Source organism: Oncorhynchus keta, chromosome 12, assembly GCF_023373465.1.
Source record: "Oncorhynchus keta strain PuntledgeMale-10-30-2019 chromosome 12, Oket_V2, whole genome shotgun sequence".
Lineage (NCBI taxonomy): Eukaryota > Metazoa > Chordata > Actinopteri > Salmoniformes > Salmonidae > Oncorhynchus > Oncorhynchus keta.
In genome coordinates this window covers 11,610,406-11,628,659 of record NC_068432.1, presented here as the reverse complement: position 1 = coordinate 11,628,659, position 18,254 = coordinate 11,610,406, and the positions used below count along the sequence as shown (strand labels likewise).

Below are 18,254 nucleotides of genomic sequence, written 5' to 3'. Positions count from 1 at the left end.
CCGGGAGTCCCACAACACGAATAATGCATCTGCGTCCTCGATTATCCAAGTCGTCAATGTGCTCCGCCATTTCGCACACTTGTTTCTCTAGTGCTTTTATCTTAGCGTCCATAGATGTAGTTGAAGTTTCCACTGCAGCAATTCTTCCTTCTGCCTCAACAACACGTTTTACAACCCTTTGTAGTTCAGCTGAATGGCCTGCTATTGCCTGTCATCTTTTGAATCACCAGGTCCATTGTGCCTGGATCCGCAATGGTGTTAGCCTCGCTAACGTTAGCTAGCTCCTCATGCACATCCACATCCAGGGGTGGTGGTTTTGGTCGACTTCTTAGTAGTTCTGTTGGGCATGTTGTCTGAGATTTTTGCGAAATAGCCGTCAAGACTTATTATATGGTAATTTATTTAGCCAATTCTACCACTTTTTCAAGCTAGGAGATTAATGTAAAAATATAAATTTACAATTGCCACGAGAGCTCGCTGAAACACTGTGTTCTCTCTACGGCACCATTTTGTCCCCCCCTATCATCATCTTTAAAATTAACAAGATAGAACAAACATTCAGATAGGATGAAGGGGACAATTTCAGTGAAAAATATAAGAGGGCAACAGTACTTGTGCAAAGTTCCAGAATGATAACTTCCAAAATGAGTGTGCTACATGACATTTATCATGAAGTCACCCAGGTGTCCCACACAAGTAGCCCAAATGTACCCAAGTGGCCAAATTGGTGAAGGTATACATTTTGAAACAAATAACTATATACAAAATGCCAGAATGGTATTCTAACACACCCCCCCCCCCAAAAAAAATGTAAAAAAAAATGTAGAAAAAATATATATATATATATTGATAAAAAAATATGAAGAAAAAAAGAATATACATTTAAAAAATAACATGGGTAACTATTTACACACTTTCAATATTTGGATGACCCTCAGTCCTGTATCAAATCAAATCAATTTATATAGCCCCAGCCTAAAACCCCAAACAGCAAGCAATGCAGGTGTAGAAGCACGGTGGCTAGGAAAAACTCCCGAGAGAGGCAAAAACCTAGGAAGAAGCCTAGAGAGGAACCAGGCTATGAGGGGTGGCCAGTCCTCTTCTGGCTGTGCCGGGTGGAGATCACAGTGGTTGTAGAGGGTGCAACAGGACAGCACCTCAAGAGTAAAAATGAACAGTTTAGGGTTCCATAGCCACAGTCAGAACAGTTGAAACTGGAACAGCGGCAAGGTCAGGTGGACTGGGGACAGCAAGGAGTCATCATGCCAGGTAGTCCTGATGCATGGTCCTAGGGCTCAGGTCCTCCGAGAGAGAGAAAGAGAGAATTAGAGAGAGCATACTTAAATTCACACAGTACACTAGATAAGACTCCCATTCGGAGTCAGTGTCACTGTGAAAGAAAATGTTCAGTTAGAATAGTTTCACATATGAGCCCTGTATCAACAGGTATAATAAACAGATATATATAGAGAGTTGAAGGTTGAATATATTATTATCTTATTATTACCTGCTAGATCTACTGTCTCTTTTATATTATGACATTTCAGCTAGATCTACTGTCTCTATTATATTATGACAGACCAGCTAGATCTACTGTCCTTATTATATTACTGTCTTTATTATATTACAACAGACCAGCTGTATCTACTGTCTCCATTTCACTTTGGCCATTGATGTGGTCCTGCCCTCTCCTCAACAGCCTCAAATAGGCTATTTCATGTGGGTTGGGGTGGGGCGGCAGACACACGCATCTCACATTTCATGACATTAAATGTTTATATATTGCTTCTAAAATAAAATAAAAAAATCACAAATAATATTTTATATTATTAATTTCAAACAAGGGCATTAGCATGATAAGAACTTAGCAGTCCTCTCCCGTTCAAAAAATATTCCTCCACAATCGCTAAATGAAGCGTCCTACAACAATCTCTGTCTCACCTTCCCAATCAATTTATTCTAAAGTTGTGTGTACATCTGTATATATAGACTTAGATTCAGCTTTCCCTGACTTAGTCGCCATAATGATTGATATATAAACAGCTGAATCTGCGCATTCACCAAACAATGCAGTGTGTAATATGCGTAGCTTCTTCCGGTATGAAAATTCAATAGCGCATGACTCTCTTTACGCTGGAGCTTACTACATGGGTTGGTCTTGCAACACATAAACATGGCGTATTGCCGTTTAGCTCAGCTCATTGGCTATCTACCCAGCTAGATTTCAAGACGATCATTGGTCATTGGGTTAAAAGACAGTCAATCAACGAAACAGCGGGCAAATCATTGGTGCACAATGATGTAATTACTTGTTGTCTTCAAATCGGTTTCTTACAGTCAATACGTCCTGCGAAATGGCCCATCAGGTTTGATTGTGTTACAAATAAACCAGTTGATTGCAGTGAAACCAAACATGACTGGAAAAGGCACGTTCTGTGTGTGTGATTTACCTGGAATGTATCGTCGAAAATGGAATGAGACGGAATTCACTCCACAAGCGGTTCACAAAATGTTTCGTGTTAGGCTATAAAAACGGATTTTATAAAACAAAAGATCATTCATTGTGTAACAATGAGCATTGGAATTGCAAACAGACGAAGATCGTCAAAGGTAAACAATTTATTTTACGGCAGTTTGTGATTATGTTACCCTTGTGCTGGTTTAAAAAAAAGAATGTTTTATGGGGCTCTATGCTCAGATAATTGCATCGTATTCTTTCTCAGTAAATCATTTTTTAAATCTGACAACGCAGTTGGATTAGAAAGATTCTAGGCTTTCGATACATGTGAGACACATGTATTTTCATGAATGTTTAATATGACTATTTATGTAGCGATCACCGTATGTTGTGGAATTTCAGCCCGCTAGCGGGTTCCGTGCGCAGAGAGGTTAAGTAAGTATTCAGACCCTTTACTTTGTAAAGGCACCTTTGGCAGTGATTACAGCATCAGTCTTCTTGGGAATTATGCTATAAGCTTGGCACACCTGTATTTGGAGAGTTTCTCCCATTCTTCCCTGTAGATCCTCTCAAGTTCTGCCAGGTTGGATGGGGAGCATTGTTGCGCAGCTATTTTCAGGTCTGTACAGAGATGTTCGATCAGGTTCAAGTCTGGGCTCTGGCTGGGCCACTCAATGACATTCAGAGACTTGTCACGAAGCCACTCCTGTGTTGTCTTGGCTGTGTTCTTAATTAAGGTCGTTGTCCCGTTGGAAGGTGAACCTTAGCCCAGTCTGAGGTCCTAAGTGCTCTGGAGCAGGTTTTCATCAAGGATCTCTGTACTTTGCGCCATTTATGTTTGCCTCAGTCCTGACTAGTCTCCCAGTCCCCTCCACTGAAAAACATCCCCACAGCATAATGCTGCCACGACCATGCTTCATCTGAGGTCCTAAGTGCTCTGGAGCAGGTTTTCATAATGCTGCCACGACCATGCTTCATCTGAGGTCCTAAGTGCTCTGGAGCAGGTTTTCATAATGCTGCCACGACCATGCTTCATCTGAGGTCCTAAGTGCTCTGGAGCAGGTTTTCATAATGCTGCCACGACCATGCTTCATCTGAGGTCCTAAGTGCTCTGGAGCAGGTTTTCATAATGCTGCCACGACCATGCTTCATCTGAGGTCCTAAGTGCTCTGGAGCAGGTTTTCATAATGCTGCCACGACCATGCTTCATCTGAGGTCCTAAGTGCTCTGGAGCAGGTTTTCATAATGCTGCCACGACCATGCTTCATCTGAGGTCCTAAGTGCTCTGGAGCAGGTTTTCATAATGCTGCCACGACCATGCTTCATCTGAGGTCCTAAGTGCTCTGGAGCACACTGTTTTCACGCAGTTCTGATAACTATGGCGATGGCAGGTGTTCGGCAGGCTTTAGCGAAGGACACCGGGTGGGATAGGCAGCCATGCACAACTTCAACACCATCATCAAGTTTGTTGACGTCATAACGGTGGTAGGCCTAACCACCGATGGCGATGAGTCAGCCTACAGGGAGGACCAAGGAGCTGATCGTGGACTATAGAAGAAAGAGGGGAGAGCACGTCCCCCATCCACATCAACGGGGCTGTTGTGGAGCGGGTCGAGGGCTTCAAGTTCCTTGACGTCCACATCACTAAGGACTTAGCATGGTCCACACACACCCGCACAGTCGTGAAGAGGTCATGGCAGCGCCTCTACCCTCCCAGGAGGCTGAAAATATTTGGCATGGGCGCTTGGATCCTCAAAACGTTATACAGCTGCACCATCGAGACCATCTTGACTGGCTGCATCACCGCTTGGTATGGCAAATGCACTGCCCTTGACCGCAAAGCGATAGAGAGGGTGGTGTGGACAGCCCAGTACATCACTGGTGCCGAGCTCTCTGCCAACCAATATCTCTATATCAGGTGGTGTCAGAGCAAGGCCCTAAAATATTGTTCACTCTGCTGCCATCTGGCAAACTGTACCGGAGCATAGGCTCTTGGACCAACAGGCTCCGAGACAGCTAATACCCCCAAGCCATAAAATTGCTAAATAGTCAATTTATGGTACCCAAACGATCTGCACTGATTCTATCTAAATCAAATCTAAATACAATTTTATTTGTCACATACACATGGTTAGCAGATGTTAATGCGAGTGTAGCGAAATGTTTGTGCTTATAGTTCCGACCATGCAGTAATATCTAACCAGTAATATAACCTAACAATTTCACAACTACCTTATACACAAGTGTAAAGGAATGAATAAAAATATGTACATAAAAAATATCTTTCACTGACCCAATGCACACTCACTCACACACTCTACATTGACACTCCCACACAAAAACACTACATACGCACACACATAACTCACACGAGCATATCGACAAAACACACACTGTACATACACATTACACACACACTTTCACACTCATAATTTGCTGCTGCTATTCTGTTCTTTATTTGATTATTGTTATTATTATTATCTATGCTGATGCCGAGCCACTTTACTCCTTCTTCATGTACATATCCACCTCAAATACCTCATACCTCTCTCTGCACATTGATCTGGTAAAGGTACTCCCAGTATATAGCTCAATTCTTGTGTATTTCATTTGATTCCTTGTGTTACTATTTTAGCATTTCACAGTAAAGTCTTCACCAGTTGTATTTGGCAAATGTGACAAATCATATGTATTATTATTATACAGGAATCAATGGGATGCAACGTTAGGTAGCTACATTGCTAAGCAGGCCAGGTTGAGTAGTTTATGGAGTAACGTTAGATAAACTATGCCCAATGCATGTATTATACATTAGCAGTGTAGCAGTTTCCCAAAGTTTGGTGTTGACTATGAACTTTACTTAGCTAGCTGTGATTTGTGGAAGAATGTGGGAGATATTGTCAGCTTCTGAAAGTACCATTCAAGTGAGAAAATAAACGCACTAATACACCAGAGTATATATCTGTAATATCTGCATAAAGTTGTCACTAGTTGTTACACAGGATTTAGCTATTTAAAGTGAAGTGTATAACTTTATAGTTACCTATGAGCAATTTCTATATAATTACCCATTACCAAGCAAAAATAGTATACCTACAAACAAAAGATGCAACATGTACAAATACAGTACATTTCTTGCAAAATAATAAAGATTTCTATTGTTAAGATTAATTAATTTTATTAAACAAAGATATAGGCCTACGCAATAACACAAAAATAACTATTCTAGTGGTGACTAATCTGTAGCCTATAGTAGGACTAGCCTAGATGGCTAATTTAGTAAAATGGGATTATGTATTTCTTCCCCTTTTAAAAAGTAACAAGGGAAATTGACAACTCTGACTTTGTTCATATGTTTCTTTCTTGTAAGCATTTCCCATCCTGAGACCTTGTGGGAATCTGTAGCTCGTTGTTGTGTTATCCAGCTAGCATTAATAGTACTTGCTAACACTAAGTTAGCAAGTGTTTAGCTACATTGAAAAGGAACTACGTTATTCAGTGTATTGACACACGTAGCTAGCTAGCTCACGTTAACATACTGGGTGCTTCTTACGTAATTACACTTGGGTAACAGATACCCCGAGAACAAGGTTCAGGGAAGATAAGACCATCGAGCCCAGCTAACGTTAGCTAGCGAGTAGCAACCAGAGCATATTTGCCACCAAACTTAGTAGCTAAACAGATTGCATAGAAAGTATATTCTATAGACAGTAACTAGCTAGCTCGCTAGCCTAGATGGTAGCCCAACAATAATGCCAGCTAGCATTTGCTAGCTAACCAGCTACAGTTAGCTGTCTAAGCCCAATATTGGACTAAATCTTACTTTCTCTCATTTGCAGATGTTTTTGACCTACAACACCTTTTTTCTTTCGTGGCAATCATTTGTGGTAGACAAATTATGACAATCTTATTAATTGTTTAGCCCTGGCTATATGATTGTGTCTATTGGTTGCTATAATGCAATACATATTTGCTATATGACATGTTTTATAATTAATTTTATAATTCCATATATAATTACTGTAACTAATGACCCCTTAAAATGAAGTGTTACTAAACTTTCCATAGCAAAATATAGTTAGCTTCCTTTGCTTGTAACTTGCCTCATCTGACTGGTGTTCGCTAGCTACTAGTGCTGTGGCTCTTGTTTTAAAACTCTTAAGATTCAGCTGAAAATATGTCAACATTGTCAAAAATGCTACAAATAGGTAGCACATAATTGGTTCTCAATGGACAGAATGAGCACGTGAGAGCTATAAATTATAAATGTAATCAAAACTGTTGCCCCTACAAACTTATTCAGCTCGAAAGAAAGCAATTCTAATGGTCACTTTATGGACGCTGTAGTCTTGTTTTTATCCAACGCCTAGATATTGAGCTAGGTCGGGGCAAGAAATTGTATTTTCTTCCTAATGCTAACGACCCTGTTAAAATTCTGGTATTTGGTTCTCGGTAACGGCTGGATAGCTCATGACAAGAGAAAGGGGAGTGTTGTGTACCTCTGATCAAGTTGATTTGCACATTTTCATCGACATTGGTGTCAAATTGACTTAGTAGGGAGATTTGAATTTAACATTGAGCTTCAACCAATGCATATGCTATTGTGGGGTCGATACAATAAATACAACAATCTTTGATTTTGCATGAAATGGATCAGTTGCAAACAGTTGAAACAGCTTGTGTTGTCATTCTGTGACTATTGTTCCAACAAGTTGACTATTTGTTACACATACCACCACAGTGTAGCGCACCATTTTCCAGTCAATTTATTTGTGAAGTACAAAACGGTTTCCCTCGGTAGCTTACAACAGTATTTCTCTTGAACTCATTTTTAGGGGACCCCCAGGAGGGTGCATGTTTTGTTCTAGCCGAGCATTCAACTGGCAGGAGACAGTTCATGGTATTTGTTATTCAAAGCAATGTGGCCCAATAGAGAAATACTAAAACAAAGACAGTTTGTGATAAGATAGTGTGTAAATACAATACATTTATACAATATTTCCAGAGAAAAATCCATATCCTTATGTTGTATATTCTTCATTGTTTTTCAGTATAAAAATACACTTTGATAAAACAATGAAATCATACATAATAATCCACCATATCAAAGTACATGTTTTAAAACAACATTCCTTCCCAAAAAATGGTGTAACATCTTTGTGCTTATGATGACTTAGAATTCAATGTGAATTCTCTATATGATAACACTGTAAAATGTTACAGTTCCCTCTCCTTGATCTGAGGGCTATGGGTTGCTCCATTTTTCTGTGGGATGACTTGAATTTCAGGCTCCTCTTCTGTTTTGATGTTTGTTGTTGTCATCGTCTCTGTTGCCATGGGTTCCTCAACGACATACTTTGTGAATCTGATGTTAAACAGTCCTAGAAAAACAGGCATTTTTACCATGTGGAACATATACAATGTCCTACCATTTGAGCACATATTAGACATAGGCCTTATAATTGGTCTTTTTTGTCATTGTGTTGTTTCATTGGCTGCAGTCTTTATTTTATATGGCATGTCCAAGAAATCACACATTGTACGATGCAAATTATTACCATTGCCCCTTCTTCCTCGAGATTGTTTCTCTTCATTGCTTGATTTTGATCTGTTGCTTTCCACAGATTGATCCGAGTCGTCATTTTCTGTAATGATCAAAACTATGATAATTTCAGAATAATTACTTAGTTTAAGATTAAGAATAATTAAAAGTTTAAGATTTAGTGGCAGGCATACATATAAACCATAAATCAGGGGCGCACAACTCAAGTCCTTGAGGGCAGCAGGTCTATGTGTTTGGTTAATATCAACTGATCCAAGTGCCAGGGAGAAAGGACAACCAACAGGAGCAAAATTCCAGTTGAGGACTGGAGTTATGCACACCTGCCATAAACCAAAGATGATAGGTAAAGATGACCAAACATCATGAGGAGATCCTAAACAGTGAGGTGTCCTGGTCTCTAGTTACCTTTCTTCCAGAGTATGTGAGCCCTCCTCAGCTTGATCACGAAGAGCGAAACAACCACGAGCAGACCAAGGATGAGGCCTGTTACAAGGAAGATGAGCAACAGCGCACTTCCTCCAGTTCCTTTCTGCGTCTCCGTATCATTGAAGAAGCTTCCTGTGAATGTGACCATCAGTGCAACTTTAGCCTCTTCTACTGTAGCATTACATCCATGTCTGGCTTATACAGCACCTGAACATGACTCACTTAACCGGATCTGTATGCACTTAGAAAAATAGTAAAACTGTCTTACCGTTAGCATTGCTGGAGTTGTGTCCTGTGCCATTATGAGGTGTGTTCTCTGTTGTCTGGGACACTGACAACCAATCTACAGGGAATTGCAGGGGATTGAATGGCAGCTGATCTAGACCGTACAGTCACTTTATTCGGGAGGATATGGAGTGTATTTGTGGATAAAATGTGTGATTCAATTGAATTGAATTGGAACTAATAAAATACTATTGGATGCTGGTATGATGCCCATCTGTAGTGATAGAGTCACCACTAGGTGGAGAAGCAGCCTACTGAGTAACTATTAAGCCTAGCTGTCGAGGATACTTAAATGAATTCCTATACAATGCTAGCTATGATTTGTCCTGTTCTTAGCAGCAGTGTTGCTGCTGCCGCTGCTGTCATTAGCAAGTGTGTACCCTGTAGCTTCGAAAACTGGCTGACCTGAATGAGGAAATATATTTATTGTACATTTTACATGCCGCCCCATTACAGTGTATTTCATTTTCACTCACTGATTGTACCACAGATGACAATGTTCTAATTCAAGTCAATATGTATAACAACAACCTTAAATTAACTACAAATAAAAGCACAAGCCGAAGTTCTGCCTGAAACTTTTACTGAGATTCACTATTGAGGACCTACAGTTAATTCGGAAAGTATTCAGACCCCTTGACCTTTTCCACATTTTGTTACATTAAAGTTTTGTTCTAAAATGTATTTAAATATTTCCCCTCATCTATCTGAACACAATACCCCATAATGACAAAGTGAAAAAAGGTTTTTATACATTATTGCAAATGTATAAAACCTGTCAAAACAGAATAACCTTATTTACATAAGTAAAAGGTAATATACATAAGACCCTTTGCTATGAGACTTGAAATTGAGCTCAGGTGTATCCTTTTTCCATTGATCATCCTTGAGATGTTTCTTCAACTTGATTGGAGTCTACCTGTGGTAAATTCAATTGATTGGACATTATTTGGAAAGGCACACACCTGCCTATATAAGGTCCCACAGTTGAAGGTCCCACAGTTGACAGCGCACGTCAGAGCAAAAACCAAGCCATGAGGTCGAAGGAATTGTCCGTAGAGCTCTGAGACAGGATTTTGTCGAGGCACAGATCTGGGGAGGTGTACCAAACAATTTTTGCAGAATTGAAGGTCCCCAAGAACACAGTGGCCTCCACCATTCTTAAATGGAAGAAGTTTGGAACCACCAAGAACCCGATGGTCACTCTTGACAGAGCTCTAGAGTTCCTCTGTGGAGATGGGAGAACCTTCATCAGGCCAAAGGACAGATTTCCTCCGTCTAATGTCAATTGCTCTTGTTTCTTGGCTCAAGCAAGTCTCTCCTTCATATTGGTGTCCTTTAGTAGTGGTTTCTTTGCAGCAATTTGACCATGAAAGCCTGATTCACGAAGTCTCCTCTGAACAGTTGATGTTCAGATGTGTCTGTTACTTGAACTTTGAAGCATTTATTTGGGCTGCAATCTGAGGCTGGTAACTCTAATGAACTTATCCTCTGCAGCAGAGGTAACTGGGTTTTCCTTGCCAATGCTGCCCCTCATGAAGCTGGTTGATAGAATGCTAAGAGTGTGCAAAGCTGTCATCAAGGCAAAGGGTGGCTACTTTGAAGAATCTAAGATATAAAATATATTTTGATTTGTTAAACACTTTTTTTGTTACTACATGTGTAGTAACTACATTGTTACTACTATATGTGTTATTTCAGAGTTTTGATGTCTTCATCTTCAAATAGTAAAAATAAAGAAAAACCCTGGAATAAGAAGGTATGTCCAAACTTTTGACTGGTACTGCATGTAAATATAATATCAGTTAATTTTGTATAAATTAGCAACAATTTCTTATAACCTATTTTTGCTTTGTCATTATGGGGTATTGTGTGTACATTGATATGGGGAAAAAAGCGATTTAATCAATTTTAGAATAAGGATATAACATAACAAAATATGGAAGAAGTCTGAATACTTTCCAAATGGACCGTATATTGTTAATATGGCTATTGACTCCCGTTTCAGGAAACAGACTGCTGTGGTTTTGCACCTAACCAGTATTCACAAAACATGTGTAGATTCAACCTCAAGGCACCATAGCTGTTCTGTTCTTCCGTATATGCATTGTCTGTCTTGTCATGTCAAAACGATCAGTAAGTCTAGTTTGTTTTTAATAATGAATATTAATATTTTTTACTTACTGTGAGTGCTGAGTTGTAAGTCAGGGGTTGATGCTGGTGATCCTTCTGTATTGGGCCAATTTAAGGCTGTAGCTGTTGGTGTTTCTGTTGACACCTGTGTACTATGCCAACGGGAGACTGTTGTTGTTACCTCTGTTAGACCTGTACTGAGCCAATGAGAGGCTCTCGTAGTGGAGTGTGATTCCTCAGTGGCTATAAGACAAAAGGGAATTTCAGTTGTTGTACAATTCAAACCATGTTCACAAATGACAATTGCATCTTGCTAAGACTTTTGGTCGCTATTATGAAGTGCAGTTCAAATAACTTGAAGTGAATAATACGATCTATCTGAATATTTTTGTAGAAATGTGACTTTGGGACGCCAGTGTATTCCTCCCTACAGAGAGAGAGTAAATCACATGATGTTTGTGTTGTCAAGATACCCTAGTGTGGTGTTCTCATGGCATATTTTAAAGTGAGGAAAGTACCAACAGTGTGACTGTGCACTGAAACCACAAAAGTAAACACTTTCCTTTCAATGTTCCTCAAATAGACCATTGCAAGCAGAACTACATTTAAAAATAAGGTAGACTTGCTTTTTATTCTTTGTTGGATATTTCCACCTTACTCTCAAGGAGGTAATCTGAGCTTTATGTATTGTCATTGATTGTACCCTTATAAATTCAACCTCCCATCGTGTGGATGCCATCTCGACAACTAATCAAATAAAAGGTCAAAAGTGGGAACAAAAAAAATGTAGTACTTACGATTCTGTCCAATTTTCACAAAATTCATCAGGGATGAATTGTGTAAGGCTGGATGGCGAACAATGCATTTCAATGTGACTCTCCTGTTGTAGGACTGAACATGCAAGATATCCAGGGAGGAATATGTGTTTTTGTCCAACAGATACTGAGGCTGAGCTAAATAACAGCAGAGAGGTTCAATTAACTTTTGACTGAAAGTGTAAAAATTGAATATGTAAAAGAACATCAACAACCATCATCCTTATAATAGCTGACCTGCACTTTACAGGGAAAATACAGACATTTCACTTCTCTTTATTTTGGAAGAGATAAAGGGGAATGTGTGTGGGATTTGGTTTCACAGGGGAAGTCTAAACCATATTAAGGCATTTCATTTTTTACATTTTGGATATCTCATCACACAATTCTCAGTCTCCTACTCCAAGTCTTTTCCTATTCTATTTTTCACTTGTTTTATATTTATAATTCCCGCAAGCCACGACAATGGCTGTTATTATTTGTCAAATACAGTAGTGAATGACAGGGCAGGGAAGCAAACCCAGGTTAGTGGCATGAGAGGCAAACACCCTACACATCGTGCCAATATGGTTAATCCACTTGGTGGGAAATTGTAATGTGCCCATATAGTAAGGATTGCTACTCTGCCCCCTCTGAACGGAAAGGCACATCTTTGTGTTTCAACCTACCGCTAACCCTTCATACGTCCGGCCGTGTGTTACGATAGCCTCACAGCCGTCATTGCACTTCTGACACCAATGCAGGGAAACGTGACTCATATAGCTAGGATCGCCACAATACTAATATGGGACTACACAATTCAGTTTGACTCTTCACTTTTCCTAATTGTTATGGAATAGGTTAGGTAGTTTAGTTCTTAGGAGCACAATTAGACACTACGCTACCCCTTCCACACTCCATCCCCAGGTGGCAGTAGCAACTGGGTCAGGGGGTGTGCTCTGATAGGAAGTCTTAAGTGTTGGTTGTGCACAGGTGTGCACAGTAATCGATTCTAAACAATCTGATAGCTGCATAGATTTTTTATGAACTGGCGATAGTTCGAGTTGAAAGTGGAGGGAGTGCAGGGTTTAGCAGGTCTCTCAAGTAAGCTAAAAAGAGGTTTCGGATTGGAAAAGTTTAATATTTTCAGAAGAAGTCGGTAATTGGTTAAGGGAGGAGGATTTGGTGGGAAAGAGAGGAGGTTGAAAAGACTGAGGGAGGCAGAGGATGGGTTTCTATTTGTTGAAGCTAGCAATAACAAGGGGGAGGGTATGTCGAGGAAGATTTGTGTCAAGATCAAACAGTGAGCCAGATGCCAGTTTTGAGTTCTGGAGGAAAAATGGAAGGGGTAGAAGGTGTTGTAAGACATGGTGATGATAAAGACAAGGGATAGGCCAATGAGTGCTCTATGTTTCAGTAAGGTTGGCTTCTTAGAGTTCATAGCAATGGTTATCAACTGTACCGCAGAGATGAAACGTAAGTCACAGAAAATAGATGTTGTGGTGGCAGATGCAGAGAAGTACTTGGGGCTGCGTGATTTGACTTCAGACTGCGTGGCAGGTTGACCAGCTGTTACTCATAATCGGTCGACCTCTAGTCGGTAATGCAACATATTGGATGCCAACTGTCGTTAAACTCCACCAAAGAAGAAGGTGTGGCAGCTGGCAGAGCCATGAGGCTGCTGGAGTTTAGTTCCCATGTGAACCTTTGGTTTGGTTTGAGTCTTTATGTTTTCGGCATGCCATGTTTTTTTTTTTTTTTTTTGTGTATACAATTATTTGTTGGTCATGCACCGTTTTTGTTTACATAAATCACTTGGGCTGGCCGAGCAAGGAGTCAAGAGAGAGCTGGCCCTGAACTTTAAGTTTGCCGTCTCCTGGAGCACATGCATTCAACACCTTTTCACATTAATTTTGGCGTCATAAAACCTATGAAATAAATCTAGAATGAAGGACACTTACCATATATTTCTAACCCACTCTCCAACAGCCATGAGATTTTGGGAGGATGGCCATTTCCCACTGCAGAACATTTTATGGCAGTCTTTCCATTGTGTTCTGTTATCTCCAATTTTGGCTTACCTTGATAATGACAAAAAGAGTGATGTTATGATTTTTGGTTTCATCTTAATTTTTTGGAAGTGGGAACAAGCCAAGCACTCTACCTCCTGTGCCAATATGAATATTCTACTAAATTAAGGGGAAGGCTGTGTGCTTTCTTAATCCCTATAAAACAGTGCTATTACAATATGTTACACTTACCCAAAACTGTCACATTAACCCACTTCACTACAGGCACTTTGTGAATGTAATGTAAACATGTGTAGAGGCCTCCATCTTTGAAGGTGACATCAGACACACTGACTGAAAAAACGGAGTCAGACAAGTTTATTATCTTGTATCGCTTGTCCTTCAGGGCTGTTAGTGAAGATGGGGGAGAGAGGAGGCATGTCACAATATAACTCAACTACTTAAGATCTGAACAAAGATGTTACAATATGAGTAGGAACCAACATATTTACTTGTATCATGTACAACTATTATCATTCTAGACAGCATTTCATGGTAAAGTCTATACCCGTTGTGACAAATACAATTTAATTGTAATTTTAATCAGCTTTCGACATGAATAAAATCAGCTCCAGTATGTCTAATTTACTGGGCATCCAGTCTACTTTCAAATTAAGATACTGCTTTGTTTTAGTATATAAAATACATCTTAATAAATATCTATAGGTGGTATTATAAGATCCTCACCCTTCTGGTTATTAAAAAACATAACATGCCCATCAGGATTCTTCCATTCCATGTGGCTCCCTTCGGCATTTCTAATGCGACACTTCATGGTTAGTGTCTCACCCTCCATCACAGTCAAATGTTGCACTGCAATGGATCCTGCAATGGTAAATTCCAAGGATTTAGTATAGGACATACTTTGATTGACATGATGGAAGGTTCCAACATGTGTGAGAGCAAAATTACAAGATTATGTTATAAATACTGTTATTCCATCAAATGGTTGTTTTATGCAACAGAATAGGGGGTTCTTAGAACTCTATTGTGTCTGTGTGAACTGAGATTGGGCCTCTGGGGGCTTAATGCTGACAGAAGATGTACAATGCGTTAGGTGATAAACCTAACAAAGCAAACAATTCCATAGCATGAGATGGTGTTTGTGTGCTGGGAGGTACCAGGGTAGATAGAGATGACTCCAGTATGGATAATTATGAGAGGAACCTTGTTTTGGGAGCCAGGCCCTGGTTTCTACACAATGAGAACAGTTTTAACAGCAAATGCTGTCTGTGAATTATTAGTATCTTTCATAGGAATCCCAACCTTGTGACCCATTCCACACTTCTTTTGTTTGTCATGTAGACTAAGGGGGTGTATCTTTGCTATAAAAAGGTGTTGTATTCTTTGTGTCGGGGCTCTCAATGAATCATCTAAGAGTGATTCGTCGACCAGCCATCGTTATTGTAGAGCACTCACATCATTCACTTGTGGGTGTGGTGTGACATGCTTTCCTTATAAATACGTGAATAAAGATTTAGTTTAAGTATAACTCTGACTTGTGTGATAAGTTTGTCTCTCCTCATTTGATAATACTAAAATTAACCACCACACATGATTTCAAGTTCACCGTACCTTTCAACAGCCCTTTCCTCTTTCTTACACATGCACAGTATGCCATGAACATAATATGATCATGGATGGACTGTATTGAAAAGCAATCATAAAGAGGAGATTTAGGGTCGAAGACAGATGAATAAGTGGGCAGTGTAAATGAACTGGTTAAGACCTGAGTCAGACCCTTCATTTCTCATAGCTCTCACTCACAGCACTGTCCTACTTCTCGGTCTTCCCCTGGTCTTCAGACTCTACCATTGGGGGCTACAGGGGAAACTGAAGGAGGTCGAGCTACCATTGTCAGGCTTGAGGTAATGGGAGGTGTGACAAACAACAACTTGAGGGGGGTGCATTTCCGCTGCACGTACAGCTACAGATTATGCAGTCAACCTTCTGTACTGCAACTGACAGGAAATCAAATATAGTGTGGACAGTCACCGAAAACATGGGGGGTGTAAAAGAGAAAGCAAGGGGTTTGTGGTTTTCTTCACACTGTCTGTGTGAGTGTCATGTGTTCCTTTTTCCTATGCTACTGGTATGATGACTAGTGATAGGCCTACTTTATTTGGAAACATTAACTGTGGGGGCAAATTTACACTGATGTTGTTGGTGGGCTTGTAATGTTTTAAAGGTTAACTGTTTTCATACATTGTGTGGGCTAGCAGAATATCACCTTATGATAGGGTCATGCTGTATATAGCACCGACTGAACAAAATAAATTCCATGTGGGTGGTCTATGGGGGTCCATGGAATTAGTGTATTTTATAATTAACCATAATGATTTTTAGACTTGTCTGCAATGATTGAATTCAAGGTTAATTATTTAATTAGGTATTTGAATCCCAATGAGAGCTGATGACCACCTAATGGTTGAAACGTTGTGATAATAAACACTCTTAGAGCATGTATTGCAGTATGCCGAGTCTTCCTTTTTGACAATTCTGAATAAACTGAATGACTAGACAATTGCTATCAATTTGAAAACCATCCTATATGATTAAAAAGTCACCATTTGGTGACTTTTTAATCATATAGGATGGTTTTCAAATTGATAGCATTTGTCTAGTCATTCTAAGACAATAATTTCAATGACAGCCGCCAAACATATTTAAACAAGACCACAACAAAGCAATAAGTACACATTTTCACTGTGATACAATCCTCAGAGCATTTGATCATGTCTATTATTTTTGTGTTGTCATAACTTTCAGTCTGTTTACAAGATGGTTATTTTAGCCATAAGACCTCAGGGTGTGTGGTATATGGTCAATATACCACGGCAAAGGGCTATTCTTATGAACTTTACCCAGTAACAGGACATTTTAGCCAAAAACCTGGTTGCCTTTGCCAGGAAGAGGAAACTTGGCCCGAAAGTGGATCTTCCAGCAAGACAATAACCCCCAAGCACTCATCAAAAAACACAAAGAAATGGTTCATTGGCCACAAAATCAACATTTTACAGTGGCCATCTCAGTCTCCGGACTTAACCCATTGAGCATACGATATAGCTCAGTATAGCAAGGGTGTCAATCATTTCGGACCCCACTGTAAATGCACCACAGCATCCGTCAAGAAAAAAGCAGTTCCATTCTAATTGATCTCACACACAGATGTAAAGAATTAGTAAGGAAACGTATTAAATGTAAAACATATATACAAATATGAATACAGCAAACCTTGATTTGTGATATCTTACAACAAAAACATTGAATGTCATTTCAAAGTTGTGATCAAAACAGATCAGGCATATAACTCTGTCAAGCTGTATTGTATACATGTACCCTGCCTGGGTACTTTGTACTTCATTGTCTCAGAAACAATTACTTTCAGAGAAGTATTCTACTCACCCCTTACAAACAAGACTAGGAAGCAAAGCTGCAGCATTAGTGCCATCTTGACTCTGTCAGATTCAGATGTGGACTCTCAGAGCCACTTCCTCTCGTGTCTTTATATGCTACATACACTACACTAGCTACAGTAAGGGGCCTTCCGTGACACAATTCATGGGGTTTCCACGCAACACTGAATACATTTAGTTTCGAGGGCATCCCGGGTCATATAGGTTGTTGATATCATGGGAAGAAAAATAATACAATGTTGATTGGATGAACACATTTTTGGAATGTCTATTTCCTTTTCAATATCTCTCTTGAAAGACATCACCATGCACCAATGTTGTAGCCTGGTGGAACCGTTTATTATTTTATTTTGTATTTACTTTTATTTAACCTTTATTTAATTAGGCAAGCAGTTAAGAACAAATTATTCTACACTGAGCTAAAGTGTAGAGCTGCCTCTTTCAAGGAGCGGGACTCTAACCCGGAAGCTCATAAGAAATCCCGCTATGCCCTGGACTTCCTGACGGGCCGCCCCCAGGGGGTAAGGGTGGGTAACAACACATCTGCCACGCTGATCCTCAACACGGGGGCCCCTCAGGATTGTGTGCTCAGTCCTCTCCTGTACTCCCTGTTCACTCACGACTGCATGGCCTGGCTTGACCACCTGGGGCCAGTCCGTCAGGAAGTCCAGGATCCAGTTACAGAGGGAGGTGTTCAATCCTGGGGTCCTAAGCTTGGTGATGAGCTTGGAGGGGACAATGGTGTTGAAAGCTGAGCTGTAGTCAATAAACAACATTCTCATGTAGGTATTCCTCTTATCTTGGTGGGTGAGGGCAGTATGGAGTGCAATTGAGATTGCGTTGTTTATGGATCTGTTGGGGCAGTATGAAAAGTAGGTCTAGGGGTGTCTGCGATGATGGACTTGTGTGCTATAACCAGCCTCTCAAAGCACTTCATGATTACAGATGTAAGTGCTACAGGGCGTTAGTCATTGTGGCATGAATGCTTAGAGTTCTTGGGAACAGAATTGATGTTAGTTATCGTAATATGTGGGGATTACCGACTGGGCCAAGGAGAGGTTGAAAATTACAGTGATGTCCAAATTACTTTATGTCCAAATTACTGCCAGC

General features: G+C 40.0%; 1 protein-coding gene and 1 long non-coding RNA gene across 4 annotated transcripts in view; one reads left to right on the top strand and one right to left on the bottom strand.

Moving 5' to 3' along the window:
• LOC118391660 (uncharacterized) overlaps positions 1–18,254 on the top strand; it is a 39,572-nt gene that overhangs the window by 3,477 nt on the left and 17,841 nt on the right. The window lies entirely within an intron of this gene.
• On the bottom strand, positions 7,210–17,197 carry LOC118390989 (cytotoxic and regulatory T-cell molecule-like). Of its 3 annotated transcripts, none has more exons than XM_035781884.2 (10): positions 17,134–17,197; positions 14,416–14,553; positions 13,921–14,076; positions 13,621–13,740; positions 11,663–11,818; positions 10,917–11,108; positions 8,716–8,790; positions 8,427–8,579; positions 8,017–8,118; positions 7,210–7,839 (listed from the first exon to the last, which is right to left on the bottom strand). In XM_035781884.2, the coding sequence occupies exons 1-10, from the start codon at positions 17,177–17,179 to the stop codon at positions 7,676–7,678; spliced, it is 1,302 nt and encodes a 433-aa protein (XP_035637777.1). In that variant the 5' UTR covers positions 17,180–17,197; the 3' UTR covers positions 7,210–7,675. The 3 variants fall into 3 exon arrangements, with proteins under 3 accessions (XP_035637777.1, XP_035637778.1, XP_035637779.1); XM_035781885.2 differs by having other exon boundaries at positions 8,017–8,103; XM_035781886.2 differs by having other exon boundaries at positions 13,921–14,022.

What these genes read in the sequence shown, in the direction of transcription:
- LOC118390989 (XM_035781884.2), bottom strand. Translation starts at nt 17,179, where the DNA reads ATGGCACTAATGCTGCAGCTTTGCTTCCTAGTCTTGTTTGTAAGGG. An exon ending in CCTAGTCTTGTTTGTAAGGG is followed by an intron (nt 14,554 to 17,133) that starts GTGAGTAGAATA and finishes TTACCATTGCAG; the next exon opens with GATCCATTGCAGTGCAACAT. An exon ending in CAACTCCAGCAATGCTAACG is followed by an intron (nt 8,580 to 8,715) that starts GTAAGACAGTTT and finishes TCACATTCACAG; the next exon opens with GAAGCTTCTTCAATGATACG.